Here is a 24,152-nt window from a genome sequence, read left to right as displayed (position 1 = left end):
TGGTCTTAGATTATGGTGTCCTTTTCTATAAGAATTCTTCTTCTTCATGTCTTCAAATGTTGGACTCTGTTTCCCATGCTTCATTAAGGTTCATCATAAACTGTAGAGCCATGACATCACTGTGATCTGTATGCTCAGGTGGGATGGCCTTCCCTCTCTATGAGAAGGCAGTGTCATTAGTACACTTTTATTTACAAAACCCTTCTTGGATTACTACTTTCTTACATTTTTACCTTACTTACACAGAAAAGCATGGCTTCTTATGCCCTGAGATCCAACAATCAGCTGTTGCTCACTGTTCCTTTTGCCCGCACAGAAGTAGGGAAGAAAGCTTTTAGCTAAACAGCTCCCTGTGTGTGGATTTTTTTTTTTTACAAAGAAACTGGAAGTTGGCTGAGTTTTTATCTTTAAATGCTTTTAAATTGAAAGTGAAAGAATTTCAAGCAGCCTCAATAATCTGTAATTGGTTTACTTGATATGTTTTTTTATGTACCTGTCATTTAATTGAATGTATCTTTGTTTATTATGTAACTTTGCTGCCTCTTGGCCATGACACCCTTGAAAATTTGGCTTTTAATGTCAATTGGATTTTTTCCTGGTTAAATAAAGGTTAAATCAAATAAATTAATTAATGAATTCACTCACTGAACTATCATTATTCATCTATGACAAGGTAAACTCGGTTTTGCATTCTATGACCCCTTTAACTTAATTATACTAATAATTTATATAGATTTATATTGATTATACTAGTAATTTATATAGATGGTTAATAATTAACCATCTATATAAATACCCATCTAAATACCCTTTGTGCAATAACCCTGTATAATAATCCCGCTTAAAACAAGGGGTATTATATACTGTATATACCCCCATGCACCTTTTCTGCACCTCCTTTTTCTTTTTGACTATTTGAGCTGATGTAATGAGTAAATGTCTCCACTGTGAGATCAATAAAGTCAATCAATCTATCTTTCTAAATTCTCCTAAGTTCTGAATGTGTTTCTGAGTGTGGAAATAGGCACTAGAACCCCTCAAGGAATCTGACCAAAGTATTTGGATATAGAAAATAGACATTAAGCTTCTCTGATAGGTACAGTAACTCTTAGTAAGTTACATTCTTAGTATGTATTACCTGAAAGATCTCTTCCTCTATTTACCTTTGATTACTAAGGTAAAGACCCCCCATATTACTATCCAACCAATAGAATAATACCAGCAATATAAAGTTCAGTACAACAGCACTGCAATGATCTCCTTTTTGAAAATGTTCTTTAAGATGGTAGAAGTCCACCTATAAGGACAGAGTCAACAATATAATGCAAGTCTACTGTCGCAACATGCTCTTCCTGAAGGAGCGAATCCTGCAAAGTAAATGACTCTTTTGTCTGTATGACTTGACTGAATTATTCATGTTAATTTCCTTTAGATTATATGTGTTATGAATTGGTGCTGCATAAATAGAACTTAATTTAATTCAACAATCCCATAGCTTCAGATGCAGTTAATCTGGATTTAAACTAAATTAAGACACAAAAAAGAAATTAATGGAAGGTATGATATAGTAACAAAATGGTTGTAGCAAGATGGTCTATACTTGTTGTATACCTTATTATTACCCTATTTAATTATACTTAAAACTTGTTTGGAAGTAAGAAAGAAAGTTGTTTTAAGTAGCATGAGTAATAAGTCAGCATATTACTTTCCCAGTAGACGATAAACAGATATGAAATGTATATTATTTGCACAATGAGAATACAACAGTAATCAATAGCTACCTATGACAAAACAGCTTTTCTAATCCCTGTTACAGTGCAAGTGTTGCAAAAAAATGACACCAAATACACAACTGTGGAAACGGATAGCAAGGACATTTGTTTTAAGGAAACAGTTCATACTCCTATATATAATCAAATCATTCAGCAATTACAAGTAAACAAAAACTGCTCGGAAGTCATTTGACAAAATTTTCTTCTTCCTCTCTTTTGACTTTTGGCAAACAGCACAGTATTGCCAGCTCTCTGAATCAAACCATTTTTTGCAGCAGACAAAAGAAAAAAATGTAGCCTCAAGGCTGAGAAGATGATATTTGTCATAAAATAAATTATGATTCTTTTAAGAAGATCTTTTTATATATCCGGTTGGCAAGTGATTGTCCACAGCATGCTGAAAACGTATTTTGCCTAAATTGATTATCCTCTTTGTTTAACCAGAACAACCTTTCAACCACATTTAACCACACTTTTTGAATGTTTGCTTTCTAGCAATTTTCCATGTGTTTACACAATAGGTAGAGGATCTCTAATAGATGTCACTCAGCTCAGATTGAAATAAAAAAAAAGCATCTCTAAACAGGAATTTTAGATTTAAATATATGTAAACCTTCTGAAAACAGAATATATTTCCAAATTGCATTGGCAAAAATATCTGTTACATAAATTAAGGTACAAGATCCCATCAGTCGATCCATACATTTTCTGTCACGATTTATCCCAGTTTGGGTCGCGAGGGGTTCTGGTGCCTATCTCCAGCAGTCGAAGGCGAGAGGCGGGGTACACCCTGGACAGGTCACCAGTCTATCACAGGGCAGACACAAACAACCATTCACACAAACACTCACACCTAAGGAGTGAGGCGCAAATTAACCTTAACAGTCATGTTTTTAGACTGTGAGGAAGCCAGAGTACCTGGAGAGAACCCACGCATGCCAACTCCATGCAGAAGACCCCAGAAGACCCCAATTGAACCCAGACCCTTCTTGCTGTAAAGCCGTAGTGCTACCCACTGCCCCACTGAGCAGCAAGCCAGTCCCGTCTCTGTTAATCTGTCTGTTATGGGAGACAAAGCTAAACTCATCATCTGGTCATGGGGCCAGACCTCTTAGCAGTCAAGGCAGAGACTCACAAAATTAATTCCCCCCAGCATGTCCTGGGTCGTCCCTTGGCCTCTTCCCATGCGTGAAACACCTCCTGATTTAGCTGACCATGGACCATCTGAAAAGATGGCATGCTGTAGATCTGTCTGTCTGTCTGTCTGTCTGTCTGTCTGTCTGTCTGTCTATCTATCTATCTATCTATCTATCTATCTATCTATCTATCTGAAAGCCTAAAACCTGTCACCAGATGCTTGAAGTCGTGGTTCTTCATTTTTCCAACAGCCCCTGAAGGTAGCGCAGCTAACAAACTCCACCCCAGTCGCCACCCCCTTGGATGAAACGTCACACCCTCGGCTATTTGCATGAAGTGTTTTCGTGCTGCAGCCCCAACTCGCCTGCAGAGTGATAGTCTCCGAGGGGTAAAAGCGAGGGAAGAAGCGCAGTTAAACCAGGAGGAGGTGGAGTAAGAGGGGGATCCTTTACATCAGGGAAGACGCAGGAGAGAGAGAGAGAGGTGGGGGGAAAAAAATAAAGGAAGCCCTGACAGAGTAGATCAGGTGTCCGCGCTAAGAGAAACCAGAGTCGCCTCTCTTACGCTGGAAAATGGAGCTACCCGCCGCTGGAGAGCACGTCTTTGCGGTGGAGAGCATCGAAAAGAAGCGCAGCAGGAAGGTTGGCTTTTTACGCACATGCATGCGGGAATGATTTATCACATCTGTTTAATACAACTGTCTGCATGTTTATTATGCTTTATTAATATATTCCTCTAATGGTGACGGTGCAGCGATGAGTAAAGTCATCTCATCCCGTTTGCTTTCTCTCTCTCTCTCTATTTCTCAAACACAGGGGAGGGTCGAGTATCTGGTCAAGTGGAGAGGATGGTCTCCAAGGTGAGTCCGGAAACAGCATCGCTTAACATCAGCAATCGGAATAAATAAATAACAGGGGCGAGCAAATGGGAGATTTCTTGTGGACGGGTGCGCGCAGATGGGCGGTTTGCGCGTTCTTGGTCTCGGGCGCCCGGCTCGTTGGCCCCGATGATGGATGTGGTTTTACGATCTGTGCAATCCCCAATGTGCCAATTAGAGGTCTGTAATTGGGGGGGCGATGGTAAAAAACCCCGCCTGTAGATGTGGGTTTGTGATCTGAATCTGAGCGCGTAAAAAGTTGTGACTGATTTATTACACGTGTACCAATTGAGGAGGGACAAGTGTCTCGGCGTGTTAACTCATGTGCAAACCTGCTTTAAGAGGGATATGAGGGCTCATAAACTACACTCTGTGTTAATAACAACTTTACTGCCTGTCAATATCAGCCTTTTTTTTTTAGACAGCTTTTCCCAACTGGTTTCTCCACTTTTCCTCTCTGTGCAGATACAATACATGGGAACCAGAGGAAAACATACTGGATCCAAGGCTGCTAGATGCTTTCCAAGATAGGTGAGTTCAGAGTTGGATAAACCAGCTTCACAAGTAAGGACACCTTCAAGAAAAAATAAAACAACAATAAAAAAACTGGTTTATAGATGAATAGTTTCCCACCTTTCTGGTTCCTGTCACAGATCTTGACCTTAACTGCCATTGGTTCGTAGGAAATTAATGTGTGTTTGTTGGTTCAAACCCAGATTCTTGGATGATCCCTCAGTGACTGGTCTGCATTGCTTGTCAGTCAGAGATGCTAAGAGTATCTGGATTTAGGGTTGTGTTTATTTTAGAATTATCCGTGTGTCAGGTTACCAGGACAAAGAAAGCAACCGTGTTAAGCAGCTACTTTTTGACACCTTTTTATACTACAGGAGATTCCAGAAGTGAACCATGACCAGAGTTCTAAATGAATGCTTTAGCTGTAGGTCTAAGTAGGTAGGCTCCAGGAAGAACCCAAAAGGCTTTTTGTGGGTTATACAAGGTCCTTGTATTATTTAAAGTTTGATCTGGCCATTTAGATTCTAAGAATTTTAAAACATGAGGGTAAGAACGGACTGTAGGTTGTCTAATAGAGTTTTTAAATGGAAGATTAGGGAAATACAAGAGGATCTGTGTTGATTCATCAGATTATATATCGCTAACCTGTATCTTAAAGAAATGGTAATCGGTACTGCTGGTTAATGTTTTTATACTTGTTAGTCAGAACATCTTCTCTCTAGAATGGGTGGCCAGCTTCCCATTTTTTAGAAAAGGAGAAGAACCATACAAAGCCAAAAAAAACTGTATTAAAGGGGGAGTAAATCCAGAAAGTCCAGCTCAAATGAGATCAATTCAAAAAGCTTGGGAAAATATATAAAAAGTTTAATAAAAAATAAATAATAAGAATGAGGAGCTACATTTGTATGTCAACATTCTTAGTTTAATACTATTCCTCTGCAAAGACAAGAGCAATTTGACATATAGATCAAATGAGTAAAAGTCTGTCCTAAGAATGTGTGGAAAATGGATCCAAATCACCAACACATTTGGGACGCAATGTGTTGGCATTTTGCAACACTTGCGTTTTTCAAAGCTCAAAAATAAAAGACAGCGTTCCGCCTTTCATTCAGTTGTGTAGGACTGATACTTTTAAGGTTAAAAAGTATCAGACATTTGAATATCATCAGCATAGCATGACATCATGTACTACATGAGCCCAGGTCTAAACAAATTAGATGTGTATTGAGCATGGGAGAAAAAAAAACTTCCTTAAGAACAAGACACGTCCAGTGGGATTCAAACTCAGGCCATTTCATCGCTTTGCACTGTGAAGACCAAATTCACAGCTTCCTTTTGTAAGTGACATGGAAGACCCATACATGCCCAATAATGTGATATGTTAATGGTTATAATGTCACAGCAGAATAAATAAAAATGTTCTTGTTCTGGCTACATGATCACCGTTCGGTGCGTGTGGCCTCACAGCTGCTGGTCTTTGTTATTGAATTTCTCAGCCGTGCAGCATGTTAAACTGTCACTGGCTTTTCTCTCAGCCTCAGTACCCTTTAAGGTACAGGTCACACGTTAGAGAGCAAAGTCTGCCTCTGTTTTTGCAATTATCACCAGTCTTCTGTTTAAAGGGGAGGAGGGGGGGTTTATTGAAACTAATTACGCATCCCTCTGGGGAGCCAGATCGCCTGAATGCCAGGCAATGAAAATACACCGAGTCGTCATTGTAATTAGACGTGATGGGAGGGAGGGCAGGGGAGGAATCTGACATCACTCCTGTCTGCGGTGTTGAGTTACTACCCTTGGAGAGGCGCCCATTGAGACAGAGCAAACAGGGGTTTCCTTCGCCTTCAAGTAGGATATGCACAACCAAGCGGTACATGAGATCATGCTTTATTCCAAAGGGATGATGAGAATAAGCCCTCAGAGTCACACCTTTTGGATTCAAAGAGAGAATGGAAGGCTGAGGACAATTTTCTAAAGAAAGCGTCACTCTGAGTTATAGCATTGACTCAGTGTGACCCAACCTGAAGGGATCATCTGTGACGTTTTGTTGCCATGCAACGGTGACTGATTAGCTGCTGTTTTCCACTCCCACAGGGAACGTCAGGAGCAGCTGATGGGATACCGCAAGAGAGGACCCAAGCCTAAGCACCTTCTTGTTCAGGTAAGACAAATAAATAGAATTTATTTTCATAAAAATGTGAATTAGTATTACGCTGAGACCATTCCTTCTTCCAGAACTTTTCCTGTTTGCTATCAGACTGCAAGGTATTTTATTGGGATTTTATGTGGTAGACCAACTCAAACAAATAAAGATTTGAAAATAGTGGTATCATGTACGTTTAGCCCTCTTTTTTCTAGTAACCTTACAGTAAATGAAGTCCAATAATTTAGACCATTGATTTAACTCCAGCTTTTCTGTGAAGGCTTTTTCTAGAAGGTTAATTTAAAAGAAAAAGCATCACAAATACCAAAGAACACAATGAAAGTTTAAACCAATATTTGGTTATAAAACCATATCCTGTATCCATACCATCTCAATAGCACTATTCAATCCATCTTTTGAAAACGGACACAACAGCATCCTACCAATACATGTCCATTGATCAGAACTGACTGTGGCTAACCAGGAAGAGGATCCACTGATCAGTTAACAGCATCTGTTGACGCAGCAAATACTAGTTGTAAGCAGCACTCAACTTTAAAAACTATAGAGGCTTGACAGAGATAGAGACTTGCAGCCTCTATGGAGATTTAAGCTTATAAAAACACGCCTAATTTCTCAGATTTGTGACGTAAAGCAAGAAAACCGTGTACTCTTTTTATTGGGATACTTTGTATTGTATTACAAACATAGAAAATAGATATAAGCTTGTGTTTTTAGCAGTAAAAATATGAAATGGATGTAAATACATTTGTAAGAAATGAGAGGTACCATTTGGTTGTTACTAGCAGTTACTCAGATTTAAATTATTCTATTGTTTTTAGTTTAATTAACCTCCAGATTCCTAAATCTATAGCTGTTATTAAAAAAGTGCAAATCGTTGATTTAATGTATCAATCGAGGCTCCCTAAAGGTCAAAGGATCCCCCTCAGAGGCGGTCTTTGTTCCTCTCAGGAGGGTGTTTTGGTAACACATGGGATAAAGTCAATGAGGATACACAAAGCCACAAGTGACATTCCTCAAGGCTGAGGTCACAGCCACAGGAGACACTTTGAAATGTCACTCTGATCTCCGGCCTGGTGGCTCGAAGAGCTGCAGGGGAACTGCAGGAGGGCTGTGTGAACATGGGCTCAAGGCCCCTGAAATAAACTGTGTACTCATTTGGGCCTCACAAGAACCCTCGCACACATTCCAATCTTAGCGTCTCTGTAGCAGCACCATGAAAGCAATGGGCTTTCTGTTGTACTCTGACATAGATGCGCCATTAATTAGATTTTCTTAGATAAAAGGAAGTCTCTATTCAAAGAACACCTAATTATTTACGTCAAACGTGCCTTTTGAGTAATTGTTCTCCTGTTTTGCAGGTGCCATCATTTGCCAAGAGGTCCAACTTTCTGGCAAACCTTCAGGAGGCGTCCCTGGAAGATGACAGCTGTCAGAAATCCAGCCCTATCCAGATGATACGCCCCCAGTCCCAGCAGTTCCAGCTGAACAATAAGAAGCTTCACCAGTACCAGCCTCTGAGCAGGGAGCATGAGGCAGAGCAGCAACCCAATGGCAAGAAGTTCTTCTATGAGCTCAACAGCAAGAAGCATCACCAGTATCAACCTGACCTGAAGTCACAAGAGCCTGTTTTCAACAAACCCAGAGACATACAAGCTCCAGAGCTGGCTAACAAAGGATATAACCTCCCAGCAGTGTTGCAGCAAAAGTGGGTTCGGGACAAGGACTCAGGCTGTCTGACTAAAGTGAAGGATATTACTATGGAGCTAAAGAAACTTCCAGCTGACCTTAACGGACAAAAAGAGCCAGAGAGGATAAAACCTAAAGAGGACACCTCTCCACATCCCAACGGTGTCAGCAGCAGTAAACTAAAAATTGTTAAGAACAAGAACAAGAACGGGCGGATTGTCATTGTCATGAGCAAGTACATGGAAAACGGAATACAGAGCGCTAAAACCAAACACGGAGACTCTGATGGCGCTGAAAGGCCACTGCAAGGTGCAGACAGCAGCATGGAGAGGCACCTGGCAAAAATGAAGCTCGTCAAAAAGCTTGGCCTTATGAACGGATTCCCTAAGGAACCCAAAGACAACCCGACCCCTCCCAGTCCGGGAATAAATGGAGATTGCTGCAAAGAGAAAGAACTATCCACTCAAACAGACCGAACTGTGGCCGAACAGGATAAACCCACAGCGGTAGGGGGCGAGGGGCAGTTTCCACAACATCAGCCTTTACAGCTGACAACTAAGCCCGACCTACTACATGTACCCCCAGAGAGAGGGGCCCTAGACTTTAAAGGTACCCAGAATGGGCTTCATGGACTAAAGCGGCACCTCACTGATGCAGATGCTGAGGAACACGGATGCAGTAAGAGGTTAATAAGTAACAAAAGCATCAGTGTTCTCAACACTATTCCTCCTCCCTCCCAGAGCCCTGCGTTCGACCAAAACGGACTGAGTCCCGCTTTACTGCAGGACTATGGCTACGCAGACCAAGAGGAGCCCATGGACCTGAGTATTGTAAAGTCGAGGCCCGTATCCTCAGTCTTTTGCGAGACTGAGCCGGAGACACAAACCGAGGAACATGTACATTCACACGACACACAAACACAGACAGACACAAAAACAGAGAGCCAGACTGAGACACACAGCCCCTCAGTGGAGGAGCGAGTCGACTCTGTGTCTGGTTCCCCCCACCAAGCAAAAAAAGAAGAGGCCTTTCCTTCTTTCCAGCCTAGCCTTGGGAATATAGTCATCACAGACATTACTGCAAACTGCCTCACCGTTACCTTTAAGGAATACATAACAGCATAACACGGCTGGGTACCACCTGCAGGACATATTTGTATTTTCTGATTCCTGAATGTGCAAATCAGGCATTAATGTTTTCATTTTGTAAAACTCAAGAGTTCAACAAGAAAGACTCTTTTACTGCTTTTCTTGTATATTTTCTAAGTACAAGCCCATCTGTTGGTATTTTCAAGTTTAAGCCTTATCTGAGCTGCAAATTGTAATCAAATAATTGATGAAACTAGCGTAACATGCACTTACATTTGTAGAAAGTTTTTCATGGATATAATTGGATTTATACACTCAGCTGTCTATGGATAATATTGGATAAATGTAGGCTTTAAAGAGAGTTTTTGTAAGGGAAAAAATATATCAAATCAAGGTACAATACACTGTGTCAGAGAGTGTGTGTATGTATGTGTGTTAGAGACTGGGACTGTTTTAAACATGAATGTGTGCTGCTTGGATGTTGATGATGCCATTAGGCATGTTTAGACGGGCAGATAAAGACAAATTAAGCACCTTTACTGTCAATGTGTGTCATAGAACCAGAAGAAAGGTGACCATCAGTCATGATCACCTATTGTTTCGTTTCAGAACCTTTCTATACATTTATGCCCCCTATGATCTTAAACTGAGCACAAGTCACTTCCGTTTAGTTTCCAGCATCTGTTTAACCTACTAACGGGGTCTTCTTTTAGTGGGAGTTCGGGCACAATCAACTTTGGGGGGAAAAAAAAACAGCAGCAACTTTAAACCCTTTTCAGATAACATTTGAAGCCTCATGGTTAATGGGAACAAAAGGAGCAGAATAAAAAACTGAAGATTCCCCATGATACTAATTGCAATAATTCTTTTTTGTTTTGTTTGTTTTTTCTGCAAGAAAATCTGTAAGGTGTAATTCTCTTTATACCGCTTTTATCTGTAATGTTCAATGCCTGGACTACTGTGACCTCAACATGTGTAGAGGTTCTGAAGCCAATTTTATACACTGAAAAAAATAATGCAATCACTTTTTGCATTTACTTAATCATATTTAGTTATTTTAACATTATTGTTTTGTCCTACCCTGATAACATAAAACAATTGTGTTAAAGTTACTAAATATAATTAGATAAATGCCAAAAATGCTTTCCTTCTTTTTTTTCAGTGATCTGACTGCTTGTGGCCTCTTTGTATACTGGGGGATATCAGAAACTGGGGAGTCTTTTTGGAGGATTATCATGCAGACTGTGCAGAGCTAGTCTGTGCTATGTTCAGTGGGTGTCACCTTATCAGTTTAAGTATCAATAAAAGTTAATTTCAAATGTGAAACCCATATTTGTTCCATGCAGAGGGTTGTTGCAAGCATTTGTTGATTTGAATTCGGATTTACAGTTTGAAAATGTCCACATTTCTTTGACATTTTTCAGAAAACATAAAAATAAAAATAAAGAATTTTTTTTAAAACAGATTATGGCTAATAGTTATCTACTTCTATGCACTTGTTGGGGCTTCTCTTGCATGAACTACAATGTTAGTCCAGTGTGTCTCTGCTGAGGTGTTATGGAATCCCAGGATGCAGCATTGAGCTCATCTGCGTTGTTGAGTCTGATGCCTCATATCTTCTTCTCTACAAAACCACACAGATTCAGACAGGCTCGGGTCAGGCAGGTATACTGATCAACTAAGGAGTAAAAAAAAAAGGGTATAGATATATAAAAAAGCATCCTGTACTGCTTGGGTTTTCTTATGATTTTCGCTTAAGATGATTACACTTATTTTTAGTGTGGAAAGGGTTCCTGGATCCGAAATCAAACCCTCTCAATATTGGTAAATAAAGCTGATTCTGATATCTGGGTCATGTCAGGTGCTGGCACTTTTCTAAGTGTGAGATACCGGGACCTGCTGGGAAATGAAATGAGCATAATTATAAAGCTTGTCAGCAGAAAACACCTTAAAGTTTCCTGAGAGAGATGACAGCATGGACTTTAGACCAAATAAAATCAGAGGACCACCACCAGCAGATGAGAATGATGTCTCACTGTGTTAACTTCACAGCGGATTTTGGGCATCATGGGATCTGTGTCTTTCCACTCTCTTCAGACTCAAATTAAAAATGTATTTTAATCTGAATATAGGACCACAAGGGAAAAAGTCCAACCATTTGTTGGCTTTATAAAAACCCCTAGTCCTGCTTGTGAATCATTTCAATTATCTCAACTGCTATCCCCATTGCTTTGAACTTGACTGCAATGTTTACTTCCACCATAAATGCTTATAAATGACATTCTGAGAACAACCAGCTTCTATAGCAGTGACATGTTCACTATGTCAGTCTATCAACATTTTTTTTGTGTGATTAGTCAGTAGTTTGTGCTTTATTTAACAGAAATTTGGTTTTATTCAAATGAACAGACCTAAAAACCATCATTTAGATGGTAAAATGGTTGAATAGAGTCCTCCCGGTAAAATATACTCATTAAAAGCTGGACGTATAGACCTGAGAGGCTCTTTCAGTCACCTCTTTAAGGTTTGAATGCATGTTCCATGTGTCATAAAAGCAAAGTAAAAGATATTTCGACAGTAATTAAATGAGAGGATATTTCCCTACAAGGTGCAGGGCGCACTTTGGCGCTCTCTTGCCCGAAAAGAACCAAATGCGTCTTTTCTGACCACTAAAATAAAAACAACTGGCTGATATCCTCCTTTGTTTGGAAGGAAACGAGATGATTTGGCGAAGAAAGCGGCAGCAGCTCAACCATTTCCTCCTCTGCTGCAAGTGGAACAGCTCTCAGCCCGCATTAATGTGAGCAACGACAGAGAAAATGGCTGTCCTCGCTCCTCTCCTCTGCGCAGTTTCTGTTCCAAAAAGACGCGCAACAGATTCCCCGCGTATAGCTGCAGAATTTGCGCAAGCCTGCGGCTTGTTGTCTTGCATATAATTAACAGCCTATAATAAGATGCGGCGTCATCTCACACACAGATTCAGATGTATAAAGTCATTTTCTAAGAACGGAGGCAGAATTTGCACACATGATTAAGGCTGGGCCACCCGCTGATCTTTAATAAGAAACTCTCAGGGAGTGGATTGGTTCTGCTTATGAAAGAGGAACTCATAGAAAATCAGAAAAAAGCAGCTAGAATGAGCTTCCGGAACATGTTTTCCATCTGTATGGACTTATTTTTTTTAAATGCACAAATAAATGCGTTTCAGCAAAATCTATGTGGTTGATATTAACTCTGTCGAACAAATGGAAGTTTAAAGAATTAAACAAAACTAATTAATCTGTGCAATCATTTGCGCCCTAACATTTATGTCTGTGTAATCCCAGTTGGGTCGATTTAAAAACTGGATAATAGATTATGTTAATCTGGATTAACAATTTTTTTTGTAAAATAAGAATGGTGCACTTTCTGCTTTTAAAAAATCGTTGTCTAATTGCATTTATGGCTGTGTTATCAATCAGCATGCAAATTTGTCATGATGTGCTCCAGCTTTTAAAGCTTTTGGAGGTAGCCATGCAGCCTGGACCATATGCAGCTTAAATCCCCAGGAGAGACCATGAGCAACATGGAGTACCTACAAATCTATAGATCATAATTTCCAGAGAACAACAATTAAAATGTATTTAATGTATGATGAGTCATAAAAATGAAAACTCCCAGTTTGAAATGTTAAAAGCATTGATTTAAATTAGCTGGAATGCTGATTGCCAGTACAAACCCAGGAAATAACAAATGACAATTGGCACCACTCTGACTACACTGAAATGACATCCCACCAAATTAGTTATTCGGATGAATAACCTTCTGTTTAGTTGGAAAATGTAAAAAAAAATAAATAAATAATAAAAAGACTTCAAATTTGGTACCAATAATAGAACCATGGATACCCTGAAAACGTTTGGGTCGTTTCTGCTGGGTTGGAGGCATATGCTATATGTGTCAGCCTGCATCTCTGATCCTGGGCCTTTTAAGTTTGTAATCCTAAAATAACAGGGTTTGAGGGAAGTTCTCTGCTTTCTTGACACGCATTTGCAAAAACACATAAAGCAAAATCTGCTTGTTTGGCTGTAATGAATCCATGAACTCAGTGTTTGTTTGTTTTTGTTTTTGGCAATTATAATATTGGGACTGAAAAAGAAGAAGAAGGCTACCTGGACCCATTAATTATAATATAAACAGTTTTACTGCATGGTTTTTACGCGATTCTTTGGAACGCATCATTCTACACCAAATGATGTAAAACCTGAATCCCAATGTGAATCATCCTATATCTGTCTGGGGTTCTGAGCGGAGTTTGTGTTTTTTCCTGTCTCTTGCGCACCGACAACCCGCGCGTCTTTGCCCGGATACAAGCCAGCCAATGGTATCAGAACGCAGCAGCGGTGCTGCACTGCAGGCGCGCCGAGACCAATCGCAGCCTCACTCTGAGCTGCGCCCATCTTCCATTTTCTGTCTGCTATTTTGTTCATTCAGATGCTCGCAGATTTGTAATCAATTAGATATATCATTGCTGTGATGTGCTGTGTGAAAGCGGAGGTAGTCCCCTGCCATCTAACCAGGCAATTTGTAGCCTGTATTATATTTTAGGATACAGATTTTGGGTCTAGTTTCAGCTATTTCGGGATTCATCCTTAAATAAAAAAATCTTAAGTGTATTTGATCCTTAAACTCAGACTGTAAAAGAACAGAACTCCCCTAAAAATGTGGTGCGTCTTGGTTTATCTGCTGCTGCATTTTTTAAACAACTGGATATTCTGTGTAATATTTATATAGATTTGAATAATAAAGCTTAATGTGTTAAAATGAGCAAACTTCCCGTGCATCAGACTATGCGCAAACTGCTTGGTTGAATATCAGAGCGGAAATCAAACTGAAATGATCTGTGTTCAAATCTGCATCTCATCCAGATTAAGGCCCATATATCTTCTAGAAGCACAGTAAGGAAAATCTCTTTATTTAAGTTCCTTTCATGAATTGCTGCATTTAGGTTTTGAGTGTTTAACAGTGTTTTTGAGGAGCAGTGCATACAGGAATTAATGGTATCCATTGTAGTTTATTAAAGACATAGGCGATTTATTTAGTTCGCGCTTAATATGAGATTATAGCCATAATATTTGGATGGTTTGATTTGTTTTACCATTTTACTTTTAGATGTAATTTTTCACTGAGGTGTTTATTTTTTAGGCCTATGTATCTATAATAGGTTTTATCAAACGTTTCAGAACGTCCCAATAACCCTGATCAGACTCGTGATTGATAAAAAAAAAAAAAGAAAATGTGGGTGAAAGCCTTGGTTTAATATTGTATAATCTTTAGTGTCGCTGGTTAATTTAATTCTACAACTAATAGGGAATAAAACAGATCCCGTCGACATCCGAACTAAAGCACTTTAATTATTTCAAACACGCTTTTGCGCATTAGTTTTGGATCAATCTCGAGGTTAAATCTCATCAAATCATTTATTACACAACCTGGAGCCCAATTTGTACGATTGGCTCCATTTATTTCCGAAAGTCAAAGACATTCTTCAAGCTTAAAGTCACATTGTGACACTTTTTTTTATATACATATGACCCATCGACTTGGATTCATGGTCACAGAACGTCTCGTGCGGCGTTTGGGTGCATCAGGAATAACCAATTAATTTAAAACCCCAGCTTATTCAGATAAGAACAAGCAACTGCTATCACAGGCCTGATTATATTCCTTATAATAAAAATGTTGTGTTAATGTGTAATTGTGTTGATTGTAGCCTATCTTTCCATTTACGTCATCTGTAGACTATTGTTTATTGAAATAAATTGTGCTTTGTTGTTATGCTATCGTTTATTTTTTTAAACTCCCCGTGACATGTATAAGACGTTTATTACAACATATTAGTTGATACCAAAAAATACATAATTTACAAAAAAGGGTTTAAACTTGCAACACTATTATTGCTCAGTTGCAGCGTTATATAGAGCTACATGAAAAAACTTCCCGGCCTCGTATTTTAATAATGACCATATCATTTTATTATCATTATTTCCCTAACAGACCTAATTTAAGGTAAAAAAAAAAAATAAATAAATAAATAAATAAAAAAAACTTACAGAAACTATTATCTTCTTTTAAGATAGGCCTATAGGTTATCGGTTCATTTTATTTAAAATAATCCAAACAATTGCTTTCTAAATTTTGGAGATTTCGACTATTCCTTTGTAAAGAATCGGATATAAATATTTAACAATAATTGAACCCTAAGCTTTGACCTCTTTGCAAACTTTGAAGTCATTTTTTTTATTATTATTATTTCAAAAAAATTCCGGAAACAAAAAAAAAAACAAAATATCATAGGCTAATCAATAAATAAATAAATAAAAACGTAACAGTAATATATATTGTACTACTAACCCGATTTTTATTACATAGGAAAACTGAATAAACCAATTAAATTGATAAAATTAATAACGATTTAACATTATCTAAAACTTTCATTATACATTTCGTAGATGTGTAATTTTGTTCCATGTTGTTTGTTTATTGACTTGACAGCACCGTCACATCAGTAAATATAGTAAATTATTTAGTTGACGTCATATAGGTTGAATGACAGAATTCATTTGCTGCGCAGGTTAAGCTGAATAAAAAAAAAATAGGCCACCATTTTACTCTTCGAAAGAATTCATCCACGCTCCTCCTCCACTAACAAGTCCGAATCACGTGTTAATGGCTGGACCAATGAGCGGCCAAGCAGTGATTCCACCGTCTGCGGTTACTTAGCAACACCGTAAAAAAAAAAACTGTGCTGACGTCCTTTGCTGTTTCGCACTATTATGGTCTGTCGGGAATTCTGTCGAAGGGAGGGGAGGGGGATATCTACTGAACTAGCGCCCATCAGGCTAACGGTAGGTAGCACTGGAGTAAACATGGAGCTGTCTGCCGTTGGGGAGAGGGTGTTCGCGGCCGAGTCTATTATCAAACGGAGGATAAGGAAGGTAAGGAGGGAGGAGGTTCTATTCTGCTATCCCAGAATACAGCGTTACCATCACCGTAACAGTACTGTTGCCTCCGTAAGCTAACCGAGTCCCGTTCTGTTTGCTTCTGACGGCACGTAGGGTAGCATTGAGTACCTGGTGAAATGGAAGGGATGGTCGCCCAAGTAAGTTGTGCTACACTGAATCTTTGACATGTTTTTAACGAAACGCAGAGCTGTCTGTACCGCTCAGCGTTTGGTTGGTTCGCAGAAGCTAGCGGGATTAAAATCACCTAGAGGGCTTTTAGCTGTGGGGCTAACGAGTATAGAGCTGTCAGTCTGATTTAGTGCTTCACTCCGCAGATACAGCACTTGGGAGCCAGAGGAGAACATTTTGGACTCTCGCTTGTTTGCCGCTTTCGAGCAAAGGTGATTCATGTTTAAGCATTTATGGACAGAGCCAGTAAACATAGAATAAAGTCTGCACACTTACGCTTCGTGCACTTTGCTCCCATGACACTTCAGCAGGCATGTCTCTCTCTGTTGTTGTTTTAACAGAGAGCGTGAGAGAGAGCTGTATGGACCCAAAAAGAGGGGACCAAAACCGAAAACCTTTCTCCTCAAGGTGAATTTATTTTTTATCCGATGTTGTTATTTATTTTTACAGCTTCCTCTTGTTTGATCATTTCATTTAACTCTCTGGGAGCAGCAATCAGAGCCAACCCGGGAAGGCCCTGAGCTGAATGTTTGATTTTTCTATATGTTCTTTCATTACGCTGTTGTCTTCTTAAAATTCTTCGTTTGTCAATTTGTGCAGAAATTAGTCATTATAAAAAAATAAAAAATAGAACAAACTCCTTTGGATGTCCAACTTTTAGTAAACACGCCTGCCACCAGAGCAGTGTTTGTCCTTAATTTTATATCAGAATCAGAATATGATCCATCCTTGAATGTTTCTTAGATTGTTATAGAGTCATTACAACCAGTTTGCTAGCATTGAATCCCTAACTTGTTTAAATAGATAGCAGTTGGAATGTCAATTATAGACGTGTTTATATATCATTTTATTTTTGTAGTAATTTCTATAAGCACTCCAGTGATGGCAATTCTTAACAAAGTGCAAAATCATTCAACTGGATGGATAGTGATTTAACTCCTATAGTGTTTGGAAATTGCAACAATTTTGGGGTCTATTTGTTTCTTGTTTTAATATATATATTTTTTTATATTATTTTCAGATTATGAAATCTCATACTTACCAAGTTGTTTAGATATGGTGTAATATAAAATTTAAAAAAATATATATCCTATTTCTTTTCGGAGGGAAAGGAGCAAAGTTATTGATGTTTCTGTTATTCCTTTCAATAAATAAAAGACTAAATGAAATAGTAAAATGAATCAAATGTCATGTCATGATAACTAAGGAAAGTACTTGATGAATTTTCTCTATGGAGCATCTCTGTTGTTATAAGGGCTTTGATTTACGTGAACAGAAATATAAGCTGATAATATTATGGGATTTTGTATTTTGATTCGGGTAAAAAAAAATTTAGGTAATAATACAGGCCATGTGAAATCATGTGAAAGGGTTATATTTGCGGATTTTCTTTTATAAACCGTTTTTAATTAGACAGTACCCCAAAAAAAGCCCAAACTCTGATAGGTAGAGGTTTTATTAAGCTATCAAGATGAAAGAATAAATAAACACAATTTATTTTTTTTGTTTTATTAAAAAATGGCTAATTTTATGTTTTCTTTTAGGCCCAGGCTAAAGTTAAAACTAAGTCTTATGAGTTCAGGAGCGAGGCAGTCAGAGGGATGCACATCACCTATCCAACCCCCGAGCCGGTCTTCACCCCCAGGGCTAGAGAGGGCCTGAGAGCGGTTGTTCCCACCATCTTTCCACCGAGCACAATCAACCGAGGAGAAAGCGTGCGCGTGATTCCCCACGAGCACCAGCCGTCGCCTCAGCAGAGTGTTTCAGACAGGCTTGTCCAGACACCCAAAAAGAGGGGGCCAAAGCCAAAGCCCCGCTTTATAGGTGACGGCCGCAGCCCGGTGGTCTTGGAGACAAGCAAGAGGATAGCTGAGGAGGTGGGGGGGCAAGGTCCTTACAAACTCTCCAAATTTCATGGAGATGAGATGAGGCTGCAGAAGTTGTCCCACAGACACTCGGAGGACCACCCTCGCAGCTCTAAACACCACTATCAGCACCACTATCATCATCACCTCGCACAGAAACTGTCCAGCGGCGGTTCCTACAAACGGTTCCTTTCTCACCACAGCACACACCCACACAGGACGAAGGACCGCTGCAGCTATCTGGCAGCAGCTCAGGTCAAACACCATCAGAAAACCAACCAGAGCAGAAGTGGAGCCGCCGAGTTCCCGCAGATGGAAAAGCCTTACTTTCTGGACAGGCAGTCACCAACCAAGTTGGACGACGACGACCAGGAAGAAACGACCTGGAGGCCGAGCCTCAGCGACGTGGAGAAGGTGCTGGTGACGGACGTCACCGCCAACTTCCTGACTGTCACCATCAAGGAGAGCAGCACCTCAAAGGGCTTCTTTAAGGACAAAAGATGATTCTGAACCACTTTGTTTTTTCTGACTCTGAAGTATATGAGATATAAGCAACACGGTTTTGTATATCGTGTATAAAGGCTAATTACTTTCTAATATTCATATGTGTATAAATAAAATGTTGGACATATATTGAATGTATTGACCAAATAAAATGAAGTCGGTTTGACCTAGGGTGTCAGTGAATGTGATGCTTCCTTTACATGAGGAAGCAACCCACTGTACAGCACTCCTGGATATCACTATTTTCCTGCTGAATTCAGTAACATTAGTTTTCTTTTCAGTATATTCTCCAAGTTTAGTTAAATCAAGATGACTCTTTAAAAGCTACATTTAGTCTGTATTAACTTGGCTGCTTAAGAAGAGGTTTGTATTTAAAAATGAACTCAAGCACTTTTACTTCAGACATATTTAAAATATATACATATATATATATTTGTTTTCCTAAGGAGTTTAGTATTTTTAGCATAAAGAAAAAACTTTTGTCCAGGTTTCATACTTCAAACTTTTCCCGTTACAACACCCCATTTTATATTTTCCTAGAAATGTTTGCTGTAACAGAAAGTTTTTAGATGCTTTGCAATAAATCAGTTGTTTGAGCTTAGTGGTCTTCTTTTTTTTTTTCTAACAGGGGACTTCTTCTAAACTACAAAGACTACCTAAAGTTTTATATATCCTATAAAATAAATAGATGGTTGTGACAAAAAAATCGATTTTTATTCTTTCAAAAAGACTAATTGGTAAAATCACTTTCAAAATGTGTTACTATGAATCCCTGAGTAGGAAGTTTAGGCCTGCTAGAATAAAAAAAGATGGTTGTGTTATTTATTTATTTTTAATGCGAAGCTTTTTCATTTTAACTGAAAACCAAGCTAAACCTTAATACAGTGGCATCTCAACACATTTATAAAATATAATTTTTTTATATGCAGTTTAGAAACGCGCGCCTGCGTGCGCACTGTCGGTCTGCGTTTATATATATATACTTTTTTATCTCATTATTTTTAAACCACCCAGTATGTATAAAGTGGGCTGAATTAATAAAATTAATAAACAAATAATGAACACACAGGCTTAGATCGGAAGGAAACCGGACCTTGTCTCAGTTTTCTGAAGACTTTTAGACGTCTATCCAGGAATCGTTTCCATATCTGTTGGCGCGCGCCAGACTCCTGGAAACGAAAATCTGCCTTCCAATCTAAGCCTGTTTGTGGTTGCCATGACACCGGATGACTGATCATTTACAGACAAAATAAAGAACAACAAATGCGTTTACATCAAGCAGCAAATGGTTCGACTTGTTAAAACTTTAACAGATAAATATTAGGTTTTACCTGCAGGTTCCAATGCGCGCTTATTTTGAAAATATCAATATGTAGGTTTAAAGCTTAATTATAATAATAATAATGGGCTAGGCGTGTGTTATTTATTCAATGTTAGTTTATTTTATTTTTATTTCTTTTCATAATTGGTACTGAAAAAAATACAGAAAATAAAAGCTATTAAAGGAGGTAAACTACACTTTTCTACATTAGGAAATATTTCTAACAACGTTTCTCCAGAAATTGGGAGAAGAAAAGTTTTAGGATATATTTTTAACGCTTGTTTCCATTTCTCTTCGTGAAATCCGTCGCTCCAGATGGTTCTCTGCAAAACAGATGGAGGACATTAGAAATTAGACTAAAGTAAAACACAGAATCTCTGCTGCTGATGTTTGAACAATAAGGTGCTATTTGCATCTTTTTATTGTCTCTGATTTAACCTATAGGATGTTTGAAAAATAATACAGGGAATAAAATGTAGATGAACATTTGCAGACGCGTTATTTGGTAGGCCTTCATGCAAATAAAGAAATAGCGCGCAGAGAGGAGGATCTATTGGTTTTTCTACTCAAAGATGAAGTCAATAATTAATAAAGTCAGCAGCAGACAGACTAAATCTGGACATTTGGAGACCTTGTTGCTGCTCAGACCGGGTGGCCGTAGTTTCTGTCGCAGCGCGGTGGGCAGTGTGGGTTCAGCCAGTACTCCATGTTGGTCTCCTGGGCCCTCTGCTGCAGAGCCTGCATGTGGAGCATATGTTCCTATGGAGACATTAAACATCCAGAGAGCAGCCGCATGAGCCATGATGGATCATAGCCTGTTTGACCTTTTGCACAAATTCAACTAAATGAGACGATCACAGAGTCAGAGTGAAACCCTGCAGATTCAGATAAAGTTTAGGCATGTGGAGGAAGCCAAACTGCATAGATAAGACAAACTTATTTGCGCCAATTGCGTAACTATCGGTAAGCAGACTATGTAGTTGCTTAGGGGCCCCATCACTAAGACATGGTAGGCCCACTACGCAATTGAAGACTAGGACGTCTCTTTGCAGATGTAATGGTGCGAATATGGCTCTGATGATTTGATCTGATTGACCGGACCTTATTTATACCCCAACACATGGCAGAGTTCAGCAGGATGGTGAGCCAATAGCAACTCTTAGCTAAATTTAGTTTATTCAAGTATACTAAATGGCACTAATTTCACACTTAAAATCAGGCAGTGCACTTAGAGTTTACTTATTTTAAACTATATTTCATATACTTAAAAATAGTATAGTCAAGTGTACTTGACTATACTATTGTTTACTTTATTGTTTACTAAAGTATACTTTAAGTATACTTTAGTAAACTTAAAAATCTCCCATTTGAGTTTGAAGAAGTATTACTTTAGTAATACTTCAAGTACACTAAAAGTACAATGTTTGGTATACTTAAGTATTCTTAATAGAATTTACTTCAAGTAGCCTATACTACTTTTTGCTACACTGGAAAAAGTATAACCTTGCTCAAACTAAAACAAATGATGTCCAGATATCAAATGTAAAATATTTGACTTCACAAAATCTGAATTTAATCGCTTGATATGACCTGATTATATTATGTTGATGTAAACAATAATACTGCACTTGACACAACTTAAAATCTTAGCCCTGTTCCAAATTATTTTCTGAATATTTCAGTTCATCAATCAAACTAATATATTGACATAGGAACAAACCTAATATACTTACTTTTAACTAAATTCACAAGAATTAATGTTTGTATAGAAATTTAAATATAACCTAATTAGATTATTCACATATCATTTGACTTTACTTCAAAAGTAATTTCCATTTCCAATCTTACAAACTCATAAGAGAAAGCAGACAATGGTACTTTTAATTACTATGTTAATAACTTAGTTCATTAGACGGTTGGTTAAAAAAAATACACTGATATCATATGTTTCAAACTGCAATAAAGATCTTAAAAGAAGGATGTATTTGAGTATTTTTTTTTTTTTTTTACAATACGACTTGTAATTATGGGTAATCCAGAGCATAAATGGAAAACATAACCGTTACATGTTGTACTTCATATGGGGCCCATCCAGATAATGTTGCTTTCGGGCTTTTTGTTGTGTCGTTACGCCACTGAGCTGCGCAACCTTTAGTTTTAACTGCTTTGTAAAAACTAGTGCACAGATAACCAAAATAAAATGGACTCTCCTATTTAGAAAAAAAAAAATGCACACACTGGTGCTCCGCTGTGTCCTTCCAAATATTCTCCTTATGCTGTAGACTGAGCGGAATAAATGACATTTTAAACTGATTTCTGATGTTCTATAGCGCCCCCCTGAGGTGATCATAAGAAACCAAACCAATAGATGATTTCTACAGTTCACTTCCCACCACTGAATCAGTGCTATTTCACATTCACACAGGTTCAGAAACCGTTTGCAACTAAAAATCCCTGTTGATTTAGAACGTTGATTTTATGATTTTATGTTTTTTATGAAGTTAAAAAACATAATACTTTAGCAGTGGCAATACTGCATAAATAGCATACTGGATGCCTTTTTGCATCCAAGCCGAATATATCACCGTTCCTGCTGTAAACAAGTAACGCATACTCCATAAAAGAAGCCAGAAGAGGAAAAATTATATACCTTATCAGTGCATTTATTTTTTTGATTGAAGGCTTTAAATTGAACACTATATTTCAGCTTCCCTGCCAAATATGGAGTATTATATGTTAATTTATACTGTCTGCACAACACCAGGGGAAGCACATTCCCATTTCACTGGAAAGGCATAGCAGGATTGTGCTTGGACCACCCACACGGCCCTCACTGCCCTGGGCAATGAGCCACATAACCCAGATCTAAATCCACCACCACACCCCACTATTCTATTCTTTCATCTGTGCAGTTTTATAGCGCTGTGTTCTAATCCAGTTTCAAAGCAAATTTAATTTGGCTCAGCTTTTATCAAATGTTTCTGCTCTGGGGGAAATTATCTAACATAGTACTTTGAGCAATTATTGCTTTTTTTGTTTTTTTCCCCTGATAAAGATGTCTAAATACCTTAGAAATACAGTATAGGACTCACCATTAAGAAACTACTGTTATCAAAATAATCATAACTATCTATTGGATATAGACCGACACAACATTCTCAAGGTTGGGACCCTGCGAGGATCTTTCACAATTCATTCATCAGATAAGCTCTCGTGCTCTTCCATACTCCCCTCTTTTCAGTTATTTCTAAACACTGGGATGGCCAAGGAAGTAGGATGTTTTAGTATTTGTATTTTATTAATTTGTTATTTAAAAGAGTACAGATGCTATGAGATCTGACAAGATCTTTCAGGACCTTAGGAAATAGAAACTTGGCCCACAGCATCACAGATCCCCTCCTTTTCCATGTATTTTACATCTGAACCAGCTGATGTTTGCTGCTGTTTTATTCAACTGGACAGTTTCAGTCAAAATGTAGGATGAAAATTCATAATGGAATAGGTTTTTGCTGAGTTGCTTGTAAAAAAAAAAAAAAAAGATTTTCACTAATGGAAGCCTTTCAATTGTCTTCTGAAACATTAACCGACAACTGAACCGCATTTTTCAGTGCAGATAAGAATGAAACATAGAAAAAAGAGCAGGAGAAAACATATCATGGTCTAAGTGAACAATTTTTAATTATGAGACTAAAGTGCAGCAATATATATCTATATATATATATATATATATATAGATATATATTTTTTTTTTTATTAATTTTTGTAATGGATTTTCGTGTCATTTTCTGCTTTGAGTTGTTTTATTTCTGTGATCGATTGGCGACCTGTCCAGGATTTATCCTGCCTTTAACACTAGAACTTCTACGGAGGGGTCAATTTACCTTTTTACCTAAAAGCCCTACAAGAGGGTCATTTGACCCTTTGGACCTCCTGCGGACACTCCTTTTGTTGTGGAAATGTGGCTGTTAGCAGCTCATAGCTGTCACTTGAGTCACAGAGTCGCTTGAGCCTGTGTGGGGAAGCTACACAGGCTCAACTAAAAGCTTGGCCAAG

At 38.3% G+C, this 24,152-nt stretch overlaps 3 protein-coding genes across 3 annotated transcripts in view; 2 read left to right on the top strand and 1 right to left on the bottom strand.

Annotated features, from left to right (window-relative positions):
- The first annotated feature begins 3,244 nt into the window (after positions 1-3,244).
- On the top strand, positions 3,245-9,370 carry cbx4 (chromobox 4). Its single transcript, XM_015375869.1, has 5 exons — positions 3,245-3,550; positions 3,725-3,768; positions 4,252-4,317; positions 6,391-6,457; positions 7,822-9,370. The coding sequence occupies exons 1-5, from the start codon at positions 3,482-3,484 to the stop codon at positions 9,271-9,273; spliced, it is 1,698 nt and encodes a 565-aa protein (XP_015231355.1). The 5' UTR covers positions 3,245-3,481; the 3' UTR covers positions 9,274-9,370.
- A 6,643-nt stretch (positions 9,371-16,013) lies between these two features.
- On the top strand, positions 16,014-20,191 carry LOC107085518 (chromobox protein homolog 8-like). The gene is made up of 5 exons (XM_015375879.1): positions 16,014-16,214; positions 16,335-16,378; positions 16,556-16,621; positions 16,751-16,817; positions 17,954-20,191. Exons 1-5 carry the CDS (start codon positions 16,053-16,055, stop codon positions 18,776-18,778), a joined length of 1,164 nt encoding a protein of 387 aa, XP_015231365.1. The 5' UTR covers positions 16,014-16,052; the 3' UTR covers positions 18,779-20,191.
- A 143-nt stretch (positions 20,192-20,334) lies between these two features.
- The window catches only part of LOC107085519 (chromosome unknown open reading frame, human C17orf67), a 7,165-nt gene continuing 3,347 nt past the window's right edge, over positions 20,335-24,152 (bottom strand). The window contains exons 3-4 of the mRNA XM_015375880.1: positions 20,731-20,858; positions 20,335-20,422 (exon numbers count right to left, since the gene is read on the bottom strand). Of these exons, the coding sequence (XP_015231366.1) occupies positions 20,742-20,858 (117 nt within the window). The 3' untranslated portion in view covers positions 20,335-20,422; positions 20,731-20,741. The remainder of the gene's footprint in view (positions 20,423-20,730; positions 20,859-24,152) is intronic.

This window comes from Cyprinodon variegatus, unplaced genomic scaffold (assembly GCF_000732505.1).
Source record: "Cyprinodon variegatus isolate N-32 unplaced genomic scaffold, C_variegatus-1.0 Scaffold126, whole genome shotgun sequence".
In the NCBI taxonomy this organism is placed as follows: Eukaryota; Metazoa; Chordata; class Actinopteri; order Cyprinodontiformes; family Cyprinodontidae; genus Cyprinodon; species Cyprinodon variegatus.
Note: the sequence above shows the minus strand (reverse complement) of the source record. Positions and strands in the feature narration are given on the sequence as shown.